This window comes from Branchiostoma lanceolatum, chromosome 3 (assembly GCF_035083965.1).
Source record: "Branchiostoma lanceolatum isolate klBraLanc5 chromosome 3, klBraLanc5.hap2, whole genome shotgun sequence".
NCBI lineage: Eukaryota > Metazoa > Chordata > Leptocardii > Amphioxiformes > Branchiostomatidae > Branchiostoma > Branchiostoma lanceolatum.
This window is the reverse complement of record NC_089724.1, coordinates 15,247,972-15,268,678: the sequence shown is the minus strand read 5'-3', so window position 1 is coordinate 15,268,678 and position 20,707 is coordinate 15,247,972. Positions and strand designations below refer to the sequence as shown.

At 42.2% G+C, this 20,707-nt stretch overlaps 3 protein-coding genes across 4 annotated transcripts; all 3 read left to right on the top strand.

Moving 5' to 3' along the window:
- Positions 1-2,660: 2,660 nt before the first annotated feature.
- Positions 2,661-7,212, top strand: LOC136430539 (uncharacterized). Its single transcript, XM_066421247.1, has 3 exons — positions 2,661-2,820; positions 4,250-4,524; positions 6,023-7,212. The coding sequence occupies exons 2-3, from the start codon at positions 4,261-4,263 to the stop codon at positions 6,335-6,337; spliced, it is 579 nt and encodes a 192-aa protein (XP_066277344.1). The 5' UTR covers positions 2,661-2,820; positions 4,250-4,260; the 3' UTR covers positions 6,338-7,212.
- Positions 7,213-8,124: 912 nt separating this feature from the next.
- Positions 8,125-14,561, top strand: LOC136430538 (uncharacterized). Of its 2 annotated transcripts, XM_066421245.1 has the most exons (5): positions 8,150-8,198; positions 11,761-11,861; positions 12,851-13,069; positions 13,483-13,638; positions 14,260-14,561. In XM_066421245.1, exons 3-5 carry the CDS (start codon positions 12,893-12,895, stop codon positions 14,380-14,382), a joined length of 456 nt encoding a protein of 151 aa, XP_066277342.1. In that variant the 5' UTR covers positions 8,150-8,198; positions 11,761-11,861; positions 12,851-12,892; the 3' UTR covers positions 14,383-14,561. The 2 variants fall into 2 exon arrangements, with proteins under 2 accessions (XP_066277343.1, XP_066277342.1); XM_066421246.1 differs by lacking the exons at positions 11,761-11,861; positions 12,851-13,069; positions 13,483-13,638; positions 14,260-14,561 and adding exons at positions 8,725-8,915; positions 9,540-9,701; positions 10,189-10,538 and having other exon boundaries at positions 8,125-8,198.
- A 3,270-nt stretch (positions 14,562-17,831) lies between these two features.
- Positions 17,832-20,200, top strand: LOC136430537 (uncharacterized). Its single transcript, XM_066421244.1, has 3 exons — positions 17,832-18,039; positions 18,588-18,767; positions 19,368-20,200. Exons 1-3 carry the CDS (start codon positions 17,875-17,877, stop codon positions 19,530-19,532), a joined length of 510 nt encoding a protein of 169 aa, XP_066277341.1. The 5' UTR covers positions 17,832-17,874; the 3' UTR covers positions 19,533-20,200.
- The last annotated feature ends 507 nt before the right edge of the window (positions 20,201-20,707 follow it).

Genomic DNA, 20,707 nt, shown 5'->3' with positions numbered 1-20,707 from the left:
CGTGGACACGTCCACTTTCCTTGGACCGTGAAATTTTGCTTCCGTGCAGATAAAGCGAATTAACGTTGGGTTACTTGGGTAACATAAATTCGGGATTTTTCCGATAATGGTTGACTGAAATCAATCTAGCAGAACAATAAACCATCCTTTTTTTCTATTATTCTGTCAGTATCATGTACTATCTTTGCACTAATCATATATATGGTAGATTTTGTCTCTAGTCGTGCTGACACCATAATATTTCAACTTGAAACTACCGTCCGCCGCACGCACAATGACGGTGCTGTCGGACAGGGGTGAACATTAATTCGGGAGAGAAGATTCGTCTTGAATATCTTACCGCTAATTACATTTTATACAGCAGCTATTCGTTCCATCCTTGGCTTGAGGAGAGTGCTATGGATATAGACGTGTCCAAGTAAAAAAAAATACACGAAAAAACGGCCGTACCGGACACATCAAGTCTCCGGGAACAACCCGTGTGTTGAGTCGGTAGAACGTCACTCAAAGTTCACCCCCACCGTCATGGAAATTTGTACATTATTCATCGGGGCTTAAGCTGGATGCCGTAGAAATGGTAATACTACTATGTCCATGTGTTTCTGCTTGTGCTAAGAGCAAACTTTGAGGAAAATATCGCCATCAGTCCACTATCACACACAACATTTAGACAAAAAAGTGTTCCTCGCAAACGTTTGTCGTCTGCCGAATAGCAGGATTCTGGGTAACGAATATGGCGGCGGGAAAATTCACCGTAGTGTCGTAGCCAATGGTTGTAGCAACAAAGAGGCGTTTTGATGATTAATCACACTTAGAGTCCAGTTGTAGGTTAGCAAAAGAGATTCTACTAAGTTGTATTGTAAACAATTGTGTTGAGCAGGAAGCGGATGTGACATTTGTCTTATACACTGCCTTCAAAAAAGAAGTCAAACCCAACCATAGTCAACCTTAGTTAACTTAGAACTTTGATAGTAGTCTAGATAACTATTTTTTTGATTCCCATGTATTTCCATGTACATGTTTGTCTGCAATTAGCCTTCGGGCATGAACTTGCAATAAAGTTATTATTTATTATAAACCAGCGAACAACTATGTCGTATAATTCTCCCACGAAGCCCTCAGACTGTGACAATAAGGGACGGAGAGTTTTTGACGTAGCCAACTTCTAATGCATGGTTATCGAAGCTTTTCAGGCAGTGTTCTGAATACGTTAGTCAGTCAAGTTTGCATTTCTAGCGGTATTACTGATGTTGCATCTAGCTCATATCCCTAAATACCCCGTTTTCGAAAAATCCCGAATTTAAGTACCCCGCGAATTTATGTTACCCAACGTTACATTCATCATCATCTGGTCGTGATGATATCACGAGTGCACATTAGTATGTCGTTTTACTAATTCTTAGAAACCCAATAACGTTAGACAGACGTAACAGGAAAACGCCGCTCACTTCCTTCAACATCTGCTTGGAGGTAACCTACAGAGCATTTGTCAATACGTGTGAACGGCAAGTTAAACTGCACACACTACTACTACCCACCGGAGTCTGACGTCGTGTGTTATCAAGATCGCCAAGTTTGACTTCCTGCTTTTCTGTCAACATTTCTTGGTATTTTTCATGCCTTCTACTTATCGCGGCAAACATTACCCAGGGGAGGGTCAAGCTAAAGACTCGTTTTGTAGCCATCATTTTCAACAAAGTGATTGACGTTACAGTAAACAAAAGTTCAAGATTCAAGAACTTCAGTACCTTATATCTTATCTATTCATATATCGAGTCAGTTGTGAAGAACATACAGCCAGGGCTACCTTAATCTCCAAGCAGATGTTGGGGGCGGAAAATCGTTAAGTTGTCTGACCGGCCAGCGTTTCTGACAGCCCTTCACTCGAACGACTCTGCCTGGAGATTTGCCTTGTCCTGCTGACACATAGAATCTGAACCTAGAAATACCTTCTAAAGACGCCAATTTGATAACTGTTGATTTATGACAGAGATATGTAGCTGTAGAGTTTGTTTGAGTTAGCTATATCAATAATGATCAGAATAAACCAAGGACTTGGAATAAACCATGCATTAAAGCTTAGTTCATACATTGATTTGTATTACATTGTAGTTCCATTGAAATGTTTTCCTTTTGACACTTTACTTCCTTGTCGCCCTTGTGTTACAAATGCATGAATGCAATGTAGATATAGGAAACGTTGGTATAGCTCAGAATGCGGGGTTACAAAGTCTAGTGTGTGTGGCTTGTACACTACACGCAAATTTAATGAAAGAAGCATCGCAATTTTTCCCTTTCCCAAACTGTTATACATGTATGACAAAAATTGTATGACAAATTCGATTTTTATGCTCTCAAAAAACTTTTCCAAACTTCCAGAGTCCAAGGTTCGGCTTCAAATACCTTCTCGGAACCTATTTGCATGTTAACAAGGTTATTGTTGTTTTGCGGCAGGTAAATCAAATACCTGAGAGGCCAGACAAAGCCGTCCTAGATTCGGTGTCAGGCAGCGATGTCGGTGAGTAGTAACTAAAGTCACGGGTCGGTCGACCAATGATGTCATCATCTAGGCCCGGGAGCGAGCATTGTGTCAACACTGCATCTAAGCACAGTGAGTTGCTACGCGGTATTCACGTGCCCGAGCCGCTTATGTTTATGCATGATTGATTGCGCACCTTCCTCTGCCAGGTACGGGTCCGGGGTTCATAACTACAGCCCGGCCAGACACCATTGCTCACAAGATAGCAGGGACTTGTAGACTCAAGACGAACCAACAAGACTCTGAGACAAAGGGTTTAGTGCCAAGACAAGTTTACTAAGGTAAGATCGAAGGAAAACACCGTAAGATATCCCTAATTCATGACGTTATGATCATAATATACGTGTGCAGTAACTACTACTAACATACAGTACAACACTCGACCCAGATTTTAACTTATGGTGACAAGATTTGTCCTTGTAGTTCCACAAATGATGAAATTCATTTACTATTTTAGGAAAGCGACGGACGGTATGATGACCTTTAAGCCGAAAAGAAAGGCTATTTGACGATACTAAAGCCTATTAGCTTGTTAGCATTTCCTTGCACTACGCCATATTGAAATCTTAGGTTCCTTACAAAGAACGGGTTTGACAACCTTTTTTCCTGAGCCAAATCTTTTAAAACCGTGCGATTATAATGAAACAATGGAGTAAAGAACAACATGAATTCTCATAGGTAAAAATAGATTGCGAAGTTACAACCGAGTAATCGGAAACTTTCCGTGTTTGTTTAAAAAAAGATTTGGGTTGGGATTCCCCAGTCTCAACTCCCCCCCCCCCGTTACGAAATACAAATTTAAACTATTATCACATGGAACATCAACGAATTGTTCCGTATTAATAATAGTGCATACTTCTGTGGTTGAAACGTAGACCTTAGGTCGTTTTAATTCAGTCTCTGTAGACCATCTAAAGGTCTAGCTAGAAGTGCTGGAATTCTTCAACAAGTTGAAAGAAACATACGTCATAAAACTAAATTACCTGTCCCTGGTTGATGGTAGTGTAACAGAATTATCAACATAACACGAAATCGCCGCGAACTGTCTAAGAGAAAGGCCGACCTACATTCTAAGATATTTTTTTGCAAGTCATTTGACGTGGAAGTAAACAAGTCGAAAATCCGAGAGTGCAAATATCCAACGTCATCATGAAAGCACTTGTGACGTTTACAAAGTTTACGATGCTACTTGTTACTTCCTCGGCAATATCAACGTCATATTACACAGTTTTAGAGAACTGTTCTGTTTCTTCCCCTGGTTTTGTTTTCTCGTAAACTTAAAATCAGAGTAAAAACCTTTGGCACGACACCTGTGGTATTGTTGTAATCTAGCAACCGTAAAATGTAGCTAACGATGCATTCTGCTACTTCTAATCCGGCATGTCACATTTGACTTAACTGTAAATCCCAAGGGAAAATGATACTGAGTTATGCCATACAGGTGAATAATTCGAATGGATACAGAAGATAATCGCTATTTGTTATAATAATAACAGTCTTCACTAAACGTCATACCAAGGGGCAGTACTCGTAGTGCAGCGTTTTACACGAAATAACACACCTCTTTTGATTCTGGTGGTATAGTTAAAACGTAGTGTTAAATTCTAGTCAATAAAGGATACAGGTACGGACAGTAGACGAAATCTGTTTGTTGAAGTAATCTCGTTTCATACTTATAACAGATCGTACATTTTCTGTTTTCCTCACCAGACTTGAAAACCATGGGGAAGATAACCACCAATCCGGGGGAGAAGAAGCCGGCAGAGCCGGAGGTTCAGGTAGAGCCAACCGCCCCACTGCCTCAGAAGGTGACCGCGACCGAGCTTCCCCTACCGGTTACCATGACCACTGCACCACCCCGCAGGAACCGCCGCTGCTGCGTCATCCTCCTGTCGGTGCTGATCGTGGTGATGATCGGCGTCTCCATCACTCTCGGCGCCCTGTACATGAAGAAGCACCACGGCCGTGATCACGATAGGCCGGAGGTAAGGCGAAATTCTCTTATGTTTTGATAGAGTTCATCCTATTTGTACTGTAGTTCCGTTATTGTATGATTTTGATGCCAACACTGGAAATATTCACTAGGTCTATTTTTGCCTAATATTTGCATTAAAAACGATTCTTAAACACATTATTGTCAACATTCTGTAACATTTCAAGTGCATATCTACGACCAAAAGACGACCAGTACAGTTAAAATTCCCATGGCGGTTTTAAAGGAAACATGAAAATCAAGGATCACTAGTACTATTAAAGCTATGGAAAATTTAGCCAACATTGCCAACTTCTATCTACATAAGTTCCTATCAACAGGGGAATTTGAAATAGCTGTGCAGCATATAGCTGTGTTTAAAATGTAATTGGCAAAACAATTTTAAGCACACATGTTCATCAGCAAATGATCAAAATGTAAAAAGAATGCAGAAATAGTTGTCTAGCGAACATGAAATTGCAGCAAAGGTGCACAATATCTTTTCTGTCAAGAAGAGAGCAACGGGCACGTTACTGTCTGCAGATAGACAGAAAAAATAACGTACGTGACAGAATGATTAGTTGTTCGTGCGAACGTTGACCTTCGTGACATTGCGTGACAGGTACCGCACCGTACCTGGCGCAGACTGTCACTCCCGACATGTCACGCGCGCAGTCAACCGTCCGGATCGAACCCGTGAATATGCAGACAAGGAGAAAGAAAAGAAACATCGCTTGTTAATAAAAACGGTCTCAAGAATATAACGTTAGCTTTTAAAGACATGTGACATTAAGAGATGGACAGACCTTTTCTTTTGTATTCTTTTTTGAATGACGATAGCGCTGAACACGAACATATTTGCATGAATAAGTGTTTTAGATATAACGTTAATCCGGTTAGAAAAAAGAAACATGTTACAATACGAACGTTTACACTGCCGTCTTTAGGCAGAAAAGATAACAGATATCAACTTAAGTTTCTTTGACTCCGCCCACTAGTATCACATTATCATCCATACAAATTGCCGCTCAACTTATGTTACAAATCTACTGGTGCCTGTTGATTGGCAAGGATTGTAATCGAATTACTGGCTAGTGATGACCAATGGTCTATCAGTATTTTATAGCCTAAGGCAACATTCTTCGTGCCAGCTCGTACCACCGAGCGGCAACATAACCCCCAGCGTTTTAAACCTTTACAAAACAGGGGCGTTGTTGTGTAAGCCGAATGGCCGTGCCGCATAGGATATGTGTGGATATTTTTTACTCTTGAACACAAACTGGCAGCTACATACTATTGTCTTGTACAATGTGGGATGATAGGAATACATTTTGTAGTCTTGTTTTTGATCGAAAGTTTGTCTTTGTGACATCGCAGCACTGCACCTAGTTTCATGTGATGAATATGTTGCATTTTCCACAGTCTCTAGTCGTTAAATATTGAATTAGGGTGATATATAGATTACTCTTTAATTCTCTTTTCTGACCAAAGTTGTTATTTTGTTCACACAGCACCACTGGGATGGTGAAAATGACGGCGACTGGGACGAACTGATGGGTGGTGGCAAACCCGGCCACAGCGGAGAACACCGCCCACGCCCCGGGCACCACAGCGGGGAACACCGCCCCGGTCATCACGGCAGCAGCAGCAGCGAGGAGCATGGGCACCGTCCCGACCACCGTCCCGACCACCGTCCCGACCACCGTCCCGACCACCGCCCCGACCATCGTCCCGACCACCGTCCCGACCGCCCCTGGCCGCGTCCGTCCGGAGAACCCAGGCCCCCTCGCCCATCTGGAGAGCCCCGCCCAACCAGGCCTTTTTAAAGAGACCCGACCGAAATTACGAAGCCTCCACCAGCCCTTCCTCAGGGTTTAAGGATAGCAGACATCGGCCCAAAAAGGGTGAATAATTGGCCAGGAGAGTGAATCTGCTGTAAGGGCAACATTCAGTCCCCTTGCTGCGCGGGCAATTGAAACCCTATGGTGGCCAAACTCCCCTGACAAATCATTCTCCTTATTTGGCTAAATTTTAGTATTTTTTAGCTAGCGTAGTTAGTCTACTTGAAGCTAGAAATTACGCTGCAAAGATCTCGGAAACTGCTTCACTTTAAGTGTGACAAGCTAAATCAGGAAAGAAATTATATCTTTATCTAAAGTGCCTTGATCTCCAAGCAGATGTTGGGGTGAAAGATTGTAACGTTTTCTGACTGTCGGAATTTTCTGACAGTCAAACGCAATTACAGTTGCCTTAGTTCGGACGAGCATAAAAATAAATGAAAGCAAATGGCTACATGGACCGTTTATATCGAGCTATTGAATTCTTGAGAAAACAAGTTGTGTTCTGTGAACTCTTATGCTTTTTGCAATGCAATGAAATGCTAACAACTGACGGCCATAGTCAAGATAGAAACGTCTCTGAAATTTCAAGATTGTAGATATCTTGCAAGAATTATCTTATGAATGGAAGGCTGAGTTATACTAGTAGACTTTTCAGTATAAGATTCCACGGATGTAAATATTTCTACGGTACTTATATGGAGAGGGACTTTATATTCCTGACATTAAACGTTACTATTATTTGATATTTCTCTACAATTGGACTAAAACGTTTTCACATTGGTGCACCAAGAATGGTTCGTTGTGCATTTGTAATATTGCTAGTCGAGAAATAAATGATGCTATGAAGTTGAAAAATATAATCTGTATATTCTTTATAACAAAAGACATCGAAGTGGGGTGTCTCAAGTTACAAGTAGATCATGATGAACACAGAGAGCACGATTAATTCGGGTGATTTCAATTTTCTTTTTGTGCCGATTCTGAAGCATGATTGGTACTGATGAAAAGCCTAAAAAAAAATTATATGAAAAAGTTTGAAACATCCATAGTTATCGAAGCAATCACAGATGGCAGATTTCACCTCCTTACCCATACTGCTTTGCTACTTACAGTCCCACAGGGAAAAAGTCATGAGGATGCATCGCAACGCTGCATCGTAAAACAAACAAAAACATGTACATGTATCTATATGTTTATTGGGAATCGGAGAAACACATACTAGTACATCCATACACAGACAGACAAACCAAAACACTTCACTTCCTTCGGGTGAGAGTACAAGCTGCATATCCTGACAGACTTATTTGATCCACTCACATTTGAAAGGACCCTTCTCTCTTTTTGATAAGTGTGTTGGGTTCTTTTACGTGCTCGATGTGTGGCTCTCCTCAAACACGGGACCTCCATTTAACGTCCTACCCGAGGGACGTCCCTAACTGAAGCTATGAACTTATTTTCACCTGAGTAAAGTGAGGAACTTGATTCGTGCAAAGTGCCTTTCCCAAAGCCTCAACGTCAACGGGACAAGTCAGGGGATCCAGTATTCGACTCATGTGATTTTTCTGGCTATTCTAGCGGACAGAGCCTTTGGCCATCTTGAAATTTGATACACAATAAAATCACGTGATGTCCATGAGCCATACAGATCCAACGTTGCATACACCGACACCTTTTTAGTCATTGCACAAAGAAAGGTCACTGTCATTCTGACCCTCTGAAAATGGACCAATCAGATTTGGGAGTTAGATTTCATGAAGAACCTCCCTGGGCCGATTGCGCAGTTGAAAATACCCAGGTGCAGAGTGTGGAGAAAAGGGGGAGCAACAACCCTGCGACTTGAAAACAGGTAAAACTACTTTTCAATTAAAAGGTGATGCAAAAACTCGAAGTTCAAACAACTGCTACATGCTTATATAGCTTCCAATGGTAGAAGATAACTTAGTCTTGCTTATTGGTTGCTGGTAGATTTATGTGTTGTCGGTCGTCAGTGGTTGTTGTTTGTCGTTGGTGTTGCTGTACGTGAACTTGGATTTCATGGTTGAGGGGTAAGGGTAGTCTAGAGAATTTTTGATATGTAACGTCAACTCTCATAATTCCACCGAGTATACCTTAAGACCGCCACATGCAAAATGTGAATGTAAAGAGATATACGAATGCAGCATCAGTAATCCCTGAGGTATGCACACTTCAGATAAACCGAGGTCTTCAAAATAATCTTGAGGAGGCCTCGATAACAAAGTGAGCGAGCGCACATGCGTTTGTGAGTGTGTGAGTGTGTGCATGCGTTTGTGTGCGTGTGTGCATGCGTGGATACGTATTCAGGATACCATTTTGCAACTTGGAACGAACATGCTTGAATTTTTTATACATAGCAAAATTCTGGAGGAGAACAATTTGAACCTTGAGCAGTTTCGCCATGGGTAAGCTGACGGTCGATTCTAGTGCTAAGACCAGCCCGGAGGACGCCCCTCCCTATCCCCTGGAGCCACTCCCGGGGATCCCGACCAAGCCTAGTCTGCAGACCAACATTGTGGTGCCGGAGCCGGTACCTGGGCTTCCACCGGTTAGTACTACTAATCAATGATTCTTACATCAAGCTAGGTAAAGCTTGGTTTTAGAAATAACGAGCATTCTACTGACAAAAATTAATGGACGCTTTAGTCTTTTGTTGCTTGTGGGGAATACGCTGGGTATTGGAAAAAGTTACCCATTAACATTTGGGTCGAGCGATAAAATATCTGTTAAGTGCATTTCGCAGGGAAGAAAACGTCTAGCAAGAAATCGAAGCCTTCTCGATCCTGTGTCCGCTAGCCTAACCACTAATTGAATTATAAGCCATTCAGGACATTCCCACGAATTCGCTCCCGACCAATCCCCCGTTGAACCAAGGTTAGCGCTGGGTCGCGACTAGCCTGGAATCTGTCCTACTAGCTGCAGTCCGCTCCCCTGTCGATGATGACTTTTTCGACTCCGACTTGTCAAAACTCAGTCAACTGGCGCAGACTACTTTTAAAGACTAGACCCCGCCGACCAAATCCCAACCACAGATACCTTGCAGACGACTAACTCCCAATCATGGTGTGGAGAAGGTCGGAAGACCATGGTCAGCTATGTAGAATAGGGACTTTATGTTGAACATGACGGAACTTACAGCATAACTTCATACATGTATCTGAAACCTATATAGGCCCAGGTCAGACGGTGCCCGAAGAAGTGTGGGACCATCACCCTGGTGTCCGTCTGTGTGGTGTTGGTGGTGGCGTTGATCTTACTCGGTGTGAAGCTGGGTAAGAAACATTTGATGGCTGGGAAACTGGACTGCGAGGAGCGTGGGGAGGAAGGCCACATGGTATGTATTTTTTTCCATAGCTAGTTCTATCAGGCAGGTCACCATATCAGTTTTACAACAGAATATCTTGATAAATTACCATGAAAATAAACCGTTTTGTTGCAAAGTGCGGTGAAATCTGTAATCACAATTCTTTGATTAAAGAAAAAAGAATGATGTTAAGAATGAAAACACGCATGTACAGATACACTAATGCATTAAGGTGGGCAATTGCCACTGCAATTCGCGTGCCCATGCAGGAGGATAAACCTTTTTGGGGGAAATTACATAAGATTAAAAGCAATTTCATCTGAATGGAATAAGAGCAATCTCTTCTTTTAAAGTTCTCTTCAGAAGTGATCTGTTGACAAATATTCGACGTACAAATGCATGTCGCCCTCCTGATCGCGCATTTTAATTGAAATCACACAATTCAAATAAACGAACAATCAAACTTCTTTGTTGTTACGTTCCTTGTTTACATGTCAGGTGAATTTTGTAATTTCAGGGGAGGGACTGTGACGAGATGGAAGACATGGAGGAGATGGGCGATGAGAGTCAGGAAGGGCAAGACGGAGAACACGATGAGGGTGGTCCCGAAAGTCGTCGTCGTGGCCGTGGAGTCGGAGGTGGTTATCGAGGGTGACGCATGGTACAGGCAGTAGGCAGTTGAGACAAAACTGGCACATCCTATATATCTTCCACACGTTGTTGGACGTTTTTCACGCGGCGTCATAGGGGCACCAACATTTCATTGAACCGAGGCTTCAGTTTTTTCGGACATCTTTGGATATCTGTCGACCCTCTCAAATAAACCTCTGTTACGTGTGAATGGGTCACAGAGGAGAATACCAGATGAATACACAAGAACTTTCCAATATGATTTTTAAAAAAAATATATCGTGTGCGACTGAGCTACGGTCCATTGGAATGCAAATCAAGGACACCAACATGGCGGTCACCACCTGTCAGCTCGAGCAGAAAACGCTCAATAGCTTGTAACTATGGCCCGATTTACACACGCATTTTTCTAGTTTACTTGGAGTCGACTCAGTGGCTCCAAGTCGACTCCACGTGAAGTCCAAGTCGACTCAGTGAATTAGAGTCGACTCAGGACATGCGTGTGTAAATCTGGCCTATGTCACATGTACCTTTAGATCTCCTTTGAAATCTTCAGTGGATTTTATCTTGTGTTTTGTGAACTGGACAGGTCAAGGAATGTTACGGTATAGTGACATCGATTTCAATGCAAGATTTTTACAATTTCATTGTGCCACTATTCAGTTCATGTGACTCAGTAGAATGGGTTCTGTTGTTTGTGTTTTATGATGATCGCTGATGAATGTACATTTTTGGTTTTGTTCTGCAACATTGAATTTAAAAGAGAGGATTGCTTTTGTTGTTTCTTGTTGTTTTTTTAGTAAATCGTGTGTGACAAGCATAGCAGAAAGGGGAAAATATTTGCTAAGGATGCATTGATGCTTCACAACAGACTTATGTGTGCAAAAAAATGAATAAACCATGTCAACAAAAGCGTGGCACGTGAACAATACATGTGTGCAATCATGACATCAACATTGACTACATTGTAATGGGTTTTCACGGAAGATACAATTTGCAAATGGGCCATTAGAAAAAACCTAACGCCACATTAAAAATACATTGAATTCAAAGATATCTACTGATACAACACTAGCGATCACTGAGGTATACATGCACACTTCAGATATCCTTGAAGACTTTCTTGAGAAGGTCTCGAAAGCATCGTTTATTTTTAATGTAGTTTTCTAAGTATCCGATGGAATAATGAGAGTTGACCTTAAATCCCCCCCATAGACAGAATGCTGTATTCTGCATGCCCCCATTAACTAGAGGAGAATGAAAACTATCCATTCATTGCACAAAGAAAAGGTCAATATCATCTGACCCTGTGAGGAAGGGCCAATCACATTAAGAGTTTCATCATCACGTACGGTAGATTAGTCTTACATAATGGTTGTTGTTATGCAGCAGATAATGCCGTATGCTGTACCTTGTACAATTGTGGTACAATAAAGTTTACGTCATAATCTTATGATAGAGAATCCGTGACCCACCTGTCACCGACCGCGCAGTCAACTACCCACGGCGCTAGAGGAAGGAAGGCGGTGTGGACAGAGGGAATCGACAACTTCTAAAAAGGTGATGCGAACGTTGAAATATTGGTCTTGGCTCTTGCTAGCTCGGATCATTGCAAAACCCATAGCACGCGAGGCGATACGGCTGGGGAGAAACATAATGTTCTCGATGGCACCCAACCCAGAGTTAGCTAACACGCGAGGGAGAGATATCAGAGGTAGGGAGCGGGACATGTTGCTCTCTTCGTCCGACAGGACCAGCGTTATCTTGCGCTGACTACATCTAGCATCCATTTGAATCTATGACTGTATGATGAAATAGGACAAAGATATGAATAATAACGAAGGATTAAAGAACAGACCATGATCAAATGGGGGACATAAAGAATGGTGACGTAAAAAGCTTTTGAAGGGGAGGGAAAGATCTAGACTCTCGCTGTCAGGGGCTGGTTGGGCCTCTCGTTACCCCCCGGTGTAAGGGTTGATAGAAGTATGTTTTCGTCAGGCAAAGGAAAGATCGAGCTAGATACTATTCTTTCGTTTTGCGGGGGGAAATACACTCCTTGTTCGTGCGAGTCATAAATCATAATTAACGAGGATTTCAAAAAGTTCTGCTAGCGTGCCAAAAAATGAATTTAAAGCACTCTGAATGTAGCCCATGCTAATTAGATACCATTAATACCATAATTACTATATTGACGTCACACTGTCAGCAACCTGCAGCTGAATTTGTTGATCGCTAGAAAGTCGCCGAATTTCAACATCACCAGCAGAGTGCCGAATGTATTTTTTTCACATTCAAGTTAACAAATTTAACCTAATAAATCGGACGAGGCTCGGTGACCTTCAAGCCGATCCCAACGAATCGCATAGTGATCGAGAGGACACTCTGAGGACACACTAGGATAATGTTGCGGAAAATGTCCTTTCAGAAGTCGCAGACTCCTCGGGCGAGCTTCTTTTTATACCGCGCGTACCACGTGACGCTGGCTTATACGAGATTGGTGAACTGTTCAACTTGAAATATAACATATATCATATTTTTTTCAATAGCACACAATTGGAGAGAAGCAGACGGTATAAAACGCTATCGCTATGGGAAAGATAACGGTTAATGCTAGCGGTAAGAAGAGTGCTCCGGAGGACCCTCCTCCGACTCCGGACCCCCGCTCCACGGAGTCGCTCCCCACCAATCCTGACCCTCAGACTACCATCGTGGTATCGGAGCCTGTGCCTAAGATTCGACCGGTAATCATTGCAAGACGGCGAACGGTAAGCGACAGTACAGTGACCAAAATTCGATTTGTGTAAACCTTGATTTTTTCATAGTTGAGATATGATGCAAGATCATACCGGCAAAAGCATGATTTCAAGATAACAAAACACACAAAGCGTATAAGTAAAAATAATTATCATTGGCTCTGTGGCTGGTTTTTGCATGCTAGGTACGGCAAGGACACTGACAATTAAGAAGTTAGGTCAAACGTCCAAGAAAGTTTATCTCATTTTCTGTCTTAAATTTCCTGTTATAAGCATGTCCGAGTCAGTGAAGAAAATGCATTACACAGAATCAGCGACAAATCCACAATGAATGAAACAAACTATAAAAAAACATTTGACGGAGGTATGAGCTCTTCGATGAAGCATTTCTGGGGTGCAATGTTGCTTTGATATATCATACGTAGGCCCGCACCAACACGGATTGTGGCACCATCAGCATGGTGACGTTCTGCGCATGCATGGCGCTGGTGATGCTGGTCATCGTTGGATTGGTGATCTGGTGTCGGCGAATGTCGGTTAAAACACTGGACTGTGAGCAGCGTTTGAAGAAAGGGCTGAAGGTAAGCGATGTAACCAACAGTCACTGTAATGTGGGTTTTTATAGCCTGGTGTTCATCCCTAATTTAGCTCCGGTCCATTGGTTAAATCGCGCTCATAGCGGCCCGCCCAATTTCCACCGCCAAATAGAGGAGCTCGAGGGGCCGTTTCTGTTATACAGCCTCGATCGGACAGCGGAGTTTGCGTTACACAGACTAGTTGTTCCTATACTCGCGGATGGCACTGGGTAGAGCCAGCGGACTGGAGTTAAAGTAGGAATGGATACCAAGCTACTAAAACTATATGACATTGAAGCAGATCAAATAACATGTTGCTACCGATTAGATCTTAGGTCTCCCTTTCAGTGGCGACCGTGAGCGACCAGAAATCTCATTAGTAATTCAAACAAATTTCATTAATAAAGAAGTGTAGTTCCTGTGTTTTATTGTTTCTAAAATCTTGGATGATGTTCCAATTATGAAGTCATAGATCATACACACATCCAATTGTGATAGCTCTACGGTCTCCGTCCAGGGGAAAGCGGGTCTAATAGTGACACCACAATTTTAAACTGATCGGAAAGATCTTTGAAACAATATTTTTACCTGCCACGCTTACATATCCATTGAAATTCATAATAACAGGGGAAGGACTGCGAAAGAATACTACAAAACGTCATGGGAGTTGCGATTGGTGGAAAGGCAACAGAGAAGGAAGACGGAGACGGCAGTGCAGACAAGAATCCTGATGGTGAAGGTTACAAATGAGGAAAGAAACGTACGACCCAATCAGTAGGCCACAATGTATACAAGTATATATCTAAGTATATATACAATCTACATGTATCAGGCACATCTAAGCTTTACGTTTTCGCTTGTAGCTATATTTAGAATCGACATTTCTGTCGATGGTTTTCGTGGCCTTAGAGTTTCATTCTTCAGTACAATCTTAAGCAAAAATGCTTATAGCATATCAATCGTAGACTGAGCATATCAATGAAATCATTGGGATGGTTGTATGGTGTAAATCCTACAATGGCGTATTCAGGAGACCCGATTCAGTTTGTTTGATATCATGGGCCCCGTTCGCAGTTGTGCATGGCAAGCCAGTGACGTGCGTGCATTTATGGCTTTGCAATAATACAAAAATGGAAAAAATGCCTTTGTCGTTTCCTTTTTTTTATCAAACAATGTACTACATGCATATCTGAATGGATTCTAGAAGCAATGTCTATAGATAATCGCGAGTGCTTCAAAGCTGGCTGTGTTTGTGCATGTGTGTGTGTGTATTTGTGTGTGTGTGAGTGTGTGAGTGTGTGCGTGTATGTTTGTGTGTGTGTGTGTGTGTGTGTACATGTGTGTGTGTTTGTGCGTGTGTTTGTGTGCATGCTTATGTGTGTGTGTACATGTGCGTGTGTTTGTGCGTGTCAGTATGTGTTTGTGTGCGCGCACGCGCGCGCGTGTGTGTGTGTGTGTGTGTGTGTGCGTGTGTGTGTGTGCGTGTGTGTGCGTGTGTGTGCGTGTGTGACGGCAGAGATTGCAATCTGGCAGATTCTATTGGTAAGAGATCCTAATCCCCAACCGAACGTTTCAACGACTTTACATAAATTGATTGATTTGAAATTTAGGAATTATAAATGACAGAAACTCTGATCGGGATCCCTACCGGTAGCTAGAATCGCCTACTATGCAATCTGTACCCCGACATATACACAACACATCTTTGATGAATGTAGCATTACCTAACAACCGACACATTAATGTAGACTAGGAAGTAAAAAAAATGGTATCAATGGGTTTTTGCTTTTCAAGTTGATACCAAAATTTGGGGTCTATACGATATTTAACAGTAAATTATAGACTGCGTTTTTCTTATTAATACATTTGTGGATCCTTTCTTTCTTTCTCATTCCTATAATCTTTCCTTTCTGGCCTTTTTAGTTTCAACGCTCTCACGTTATATTCTCTATACAACGGTATATGTCCCAACACTTTAAATTAAGGGTTTGAATGATTCTCAATTTGCATTGGTGTATTGCCTTCTCTTCTCCCATGTACTTGCTTTTCGGCGGTACCTGGCCCTTAGTATAACTGCCCCGTTCCCGCCGTGAATTGATTATTTCTTTACAAAGTGCTGATTCAAAACAGATCAAAACGATCACCCCGGACTTTGTGATCATCTTCGTGACAGTAGACTCACTCGAAAGAGTTTATTATTACAGGAAGCCTTTTAATGTCGTGCTTTCTTCTGAACGAGCAGCTTAATGGTCCTTAATGCGATTACTTCGTGCCGTGCACACTGACAGGTGTAAACAGTGCCTCTATAGACGGGCGGTATAGCGAGCCAAAAATTCATCCGTCAGAAATCAAACCCTTGACAACAGAGAGAATGTAGAGCGATAAAGAATGGTCAAGGGACAGTTCAAAAAGCTAGTGGGCGAAGGGAGAATTAGTACTGGCGTTAGAATTTTTCTCTGCAATATCAAGCCTTATAGCAAAAATTCGTGCCTTTTACTCGTTGATCAAGATTTTTCACATTTCGACGAAATTGCTTAGATTTCTACAAGCGCTGGACTTACATCTATCAGAGTATGTGACTGCCGTGCAGATGTGCATTTTTTCGTGTCATTGATTGTCAAAAGTGAGTGACACAACTAGCCGCTAAAGGTACGTAAATGCATTAGATACTCAGGTCATCCAGGTAACATACAAAGCAAGGTATGAAAACCTATCCACAAAATCAACAAAATCTAGACATGCAACATAAGATGAGCGGCAGCCATCTTGGAGTCGGCACTACCTGGCACCCTCTTAGCCTCCACAACAGTCTTCTTGGCTAGGCTCTTTTTGTTGATCATGTGCTGTTTTCTGATTGTACGTCAGTTCTGATTGTACTAGACATTTAACAGGCTTTCAGAAACCGAGTTCAATCAGCACTGGTTCGCAATTAGAAAACAGCACGTGTTTTAAAACCATAAAAACGTCCAACAAGAAGCCTGCTATGGAGGCTACACCATACCCTAAAGAACCGAGCCTTGCATAAACAGGTGTAAGGTTACAGTGACTTGGCGATACACTGGGGAAAAGGTCGTCGCAGCTTCGCACGTCACGGACAAAACAAAAGAAAGGGACGATTACATTACATTTCCCACCACTGCAAGGTGCGCAACAGATTTCAGGACGACTGCGTGTGACTGTGGGGTAAAACATCGTCTGACAAACGTCGCTGAGGAGATTTCTGAAGGTGAGTTAGCACCTGTTTTGTCGTATTAAGCACCAACGTGTAGTAGCCGATCTATTCTGACAGGAATAGATTTATGTTGAGTCGCGTTGTACAATAGTCTATCGTTAAGTAAAGAGTAAAGACACAAGGAAGCGGGCTTAGAGAAAACAATGGCGCACAAGATAGGCTACAGTATAACGTTAGCTACGTTGGTGGAACGCTGGCATATGTTGTCATGTACATATAGAGCTAACATATGATTTAAGGTAACTGACTTCGCTTAGGGTAACTGACGTACACCTTCTGAACAAGACAGCACCACACAGCTAGAGTGTGCGTAAAGTGAGAGAGAAGGAAACTAGATTTTGCAAACAAATAAGGTGCACAGGACAGACTACGTTGGTGGCATACGTTGTCATGCACCCAAGGGCAAGTATATGATCTAACTAACGGTAACAGCAGGCATATTTTTAGAGTAACCATCGTACACCTTTGTAACAACTTGAAGATAGAACCAGGCAGGTAGAGTCTAGAGTGAAGTAGAGATAAGGATGTCTGCTTTTGTAAACAAGAACAGGCTATGTTGGTGTATGTTGTTCTGTACATATACAGTAGCTGATATGCGATTAAAGGTCTAACAACGCGTCTCTAACTAAATGCCATACACCTTCTAATCAGGACAGGATAAGACGATCTTTAATATTCTGCCTCAGCCAGAGTGAACTGAACTGTGACTAAGATAGGAGAGATTCCTGTAAAAAAATCCAGGGTACTGAGTAAATGTTGTGTCATGGAAGACTGGAATGGTCACGGTATTTTAATCTAGGCCGACGTTTTAGTTGTAAAGTCTGTTTATACAAAAGTTAGGTCGATATTTTTTGGCGTTTGACGTTGAACTTATTATATTTTCCAAACGTAAGCTTGCTTTTCTTTAATGTTCTTTAATATTACATATCATCAGTTAAATGTGTAACACAACAGTGTTCGACTAGCACATATGTACACGATTCCATAGGTCAGTGTGAACTCCCTTCGCCATGGGAAAGCTGACAGTGACCAGCAACGCCAAGGTGAAGCCGCAGGACCTGCCTTCAGTGGAAAACCCCATCTCCACCGTCGACCCGCTTCCGCCGAAGCCCGGTGCCCCGCTGACACACTTCGTGGTGCCGCAGCCTTCGGCGCCTCCGGTCTACCGTCCGCCGGTAAGTTGTGAATATTCAGCTGTAGGGCTAGTTATATATTAACCGGTGGACTACCCTCTGCTGCAGTGCTTGCACAACTATTTCGCGCACTAGAAACGGAGATGGTCATCACCCACAACACGGGAAAGATTTTGACTTCAGCTATAGACTTCAACCGAGGAACGGTTGTCAGTATGATTCAAATTTCGATAACAAAATCATGTCAGGCGTACAGCATGGTGTTTGGCAGGATAAAAAGCAACAATTCCGCTCAAACTCATAATAATTTCTTTGCAGGGGCAATGATGTTACAATCAATCTGCCTTGTTGTTGAAGCCATTTTTCGGATAAAGGAAATTTAACAAGCAACCCACTGTGCACGTGATAAAAACATGATGTGTAACACGTCAACATTTTTCTCTGATCCAATTTTTGCTCAAAGGACATTTTGAACAATTCAACACTACTAGATACTTTATATACCCTGCAAATCAAGACAATCTACTGACTTCAACGAAAAACGTCGCAGTGAACGTATAATGACATATTTTCTATTGTACTCTTATTAGGGTCGCACCAATGGCTGTTCCATGAAGTGTAAGGCTGCTATCATGGCTGCCGTCGTCTTGGTCCTGGTGGTGGCCCTAATCGTCACCGGCGTCTTCTTCCTCAAGGCGCACAGGAGGGCCGAGAAACCGCCGTGTCTGAGGTCCAGCGAGGAGCGCCATGCCAGCCGTGAGAGCGAAGAGGTATGTGGTGTAGAGGTGTTGTCTAAACCAAGGATACTTCTTATAATCGTACCCCATTTCCGCTGAGGTGGCGACCATTGAGTGACCAAAGATCTCAATCGAAGTAGTTCAGTCCAATTTCACTTCATTAAAGAAGTGTATTTTGTAAGTTTTTTTTAAAATGTCTTCCAAAGCATTCTTTTACATGATGGATCATATCTAATCTATAAAGTCATAAGTCAGCATGCAAATCCAGTTGTAGGAGCTTGCAAGAAGGTAGAATGTGTATTGACCTTGGTGCCTTTTCTTTAAATTTTGAAGAATTGTAACTATAAATAAAAGACATAAAAGACCAACCCGAAAAAAGAACTATTTCTAAAAAACTTAAAGCAAAACATTCTTCAAAGCTACTTCCGACTCTGCTCCGTGTTTCAGTATACCACGGGCTTTTCAAATGATCACTTGCTGCTGCATTCCAATCACCCACCAACATGGTCGCGGGGGTTCAAATTATAATAATCATCATGACGTCAATGAAAAGCCTCTATGCTTCACTTCTTGTAACTAGATAACGACAACAATATTGCCGCCATTCTGAGGTAGTTCATTTACATGTTTCAGGAGGAGGACTGTGACGAGGAGAAGAACGGGAAGTGGTACGACTGGCTGGAGAACTGCATGAACCAGTGGTACGGCCGTCAGCCTGGCGGGAAAGATCGTGAGGAGGACGGACCTCCGAGTTCCGAGGAGGGGGGCCCACCACCCCCACGCCCCGGGTCCCCCTGAGGACCTCGCGAGGCGGGGCCGGGGTACATCCTCTGACCCGATATGAGGTTATGAAGTAGGCGACACCGGTCAGCGAGCATTTTCATAACCTCGTTTGCTCATCAAGTATGAGATGCTGCATTTCTAGCTTTGCATTTTCAGAGTGACTGTTTCATAGATGCAGCACTATTTCATGAGACACACTCAGAGTTTGCCGTTTGTACTATATGATCTTTGCAGTTGTTTTCAAAACTCATTGTACTCAGTTATTTACATGTATTGAATAGAAAATATATAGTCAGGAGGTATGTAACACAGACACGCCTTCAATAGAGTAGGAAAACATCGCAGGATAAGGTGTTAATTTGATACACAATATACTTTTTCTGTGACGTTTTAAAGTTTTTAAACTCGGATGTTTTTGCAAGTAATTCTGTTACTAACTTATAGATTGTTTTTGTAATTCTGTACATCCACACATTCAGTCCGTCAATGTTCTGCCGTGCTGATGCATTTGGTCATTTGGGTGTATTCACGGTTTGCTAGAAAAGCAAAACTATATCATGGTCTACACACATCTTCAAATCACACTTTTCAATTTTTGTACTTTGTTTTTTTCATCGACAAGATGTTGTATGGTTGCTGATCCTTGTTGTAACAAAACAATAAAGTTTCCATGCTTTGTTTGACGCAGTGTTGTGGACTACTTATTTCTTTTTGTTCAAATACAATGATGTCGTGGATTTCTCCTATTTCATATACAATGGAACTTTTACTCGCAAAATAACATAGTGGTAAAGCAACGCCCCAGACTACTATAATTGTAAAGTTGTAGGCCTACGTATCGACTGAAAATCGAGGAGGCAGGCTGAAATATTCAGAAAATTCTATTGACACTTTGCGATGATTCTGTCGCATTCGCCGTGACGATTTTCTGTTGTCTATTTCAAGACAGCTGAATGTCGTACGACACAGCTACAACTGTCTCAAGAATGCCCCCAAATTGCTGTCGTAAACCTATCGTACGATTAATGCAAAAGGGCCATTATCTTGACATCTTGGTGTTCTTTTGGTTATGCACCAGGTCGATGTTTGGTTGGAAATTTGATTTGGTTATCGTACTAGTATCCGACGCCACACTCATTTCACCCCAACATTTTCCACATAATCACACGTACAGACAGGACAATAGCACC

Coding starts and splice junctions, on each gene's coding strand:
- LOC136430539 (XM_066421247.1), top strand. CDS start 4,261: ATGGGGAAGATAACCACCAATCCGGGGGAGAAGAAGCCGGCAGAGCCG. Junction 4,525..6,022: donor GTGATCACGATAGGCCGGAG/GTAAGGCGAAAT, acceptor TTGTTCACACAG/CACCACTGGGATGGTGAAAA.
- LOC136430538 (XM_066421245.1), top strand. CDS start 12,893: ATGGGAAAGATAACGGTTAATGCTAGCGGTAAGAAGAGTGCTCCGGAG. Junction 13,070..13,482: donor TCATTGCAAGACGGCGAACG/GTAAGCGACAGT, acceptor TATCATACGTAG/GCCCGCACCAACACGGATTG. Junction 13,639..14,259: donor GTTTGAAGAAAGGGCTGAAG/GTAAGCGATGTA, acceptor TCATAATAACAG/GGGAAGGACTGCGAAAGAAT.
- LOC136430537 (XM_066421244.1), top strand. CDS start 17,875: ATGGGAAAGCTGACAGTGACCAGCAACGCCAAGGTGAAGCCGCAGGAC. Junction 18,040..18,587: donor CTCCGGTCTACCGTCCGCCG/GTAAGTTGTGAA, acceptor TACTCTTATTAG/GGTCGCACCAATGGCTGTTC. Junction 18,768..19,367: donor CCAGCCGTGAGAGCGAAGAG/GTATGTGGTGTA, acceptor TACATGTTTCAG/GAGGAGGACTGTGACGAGGA.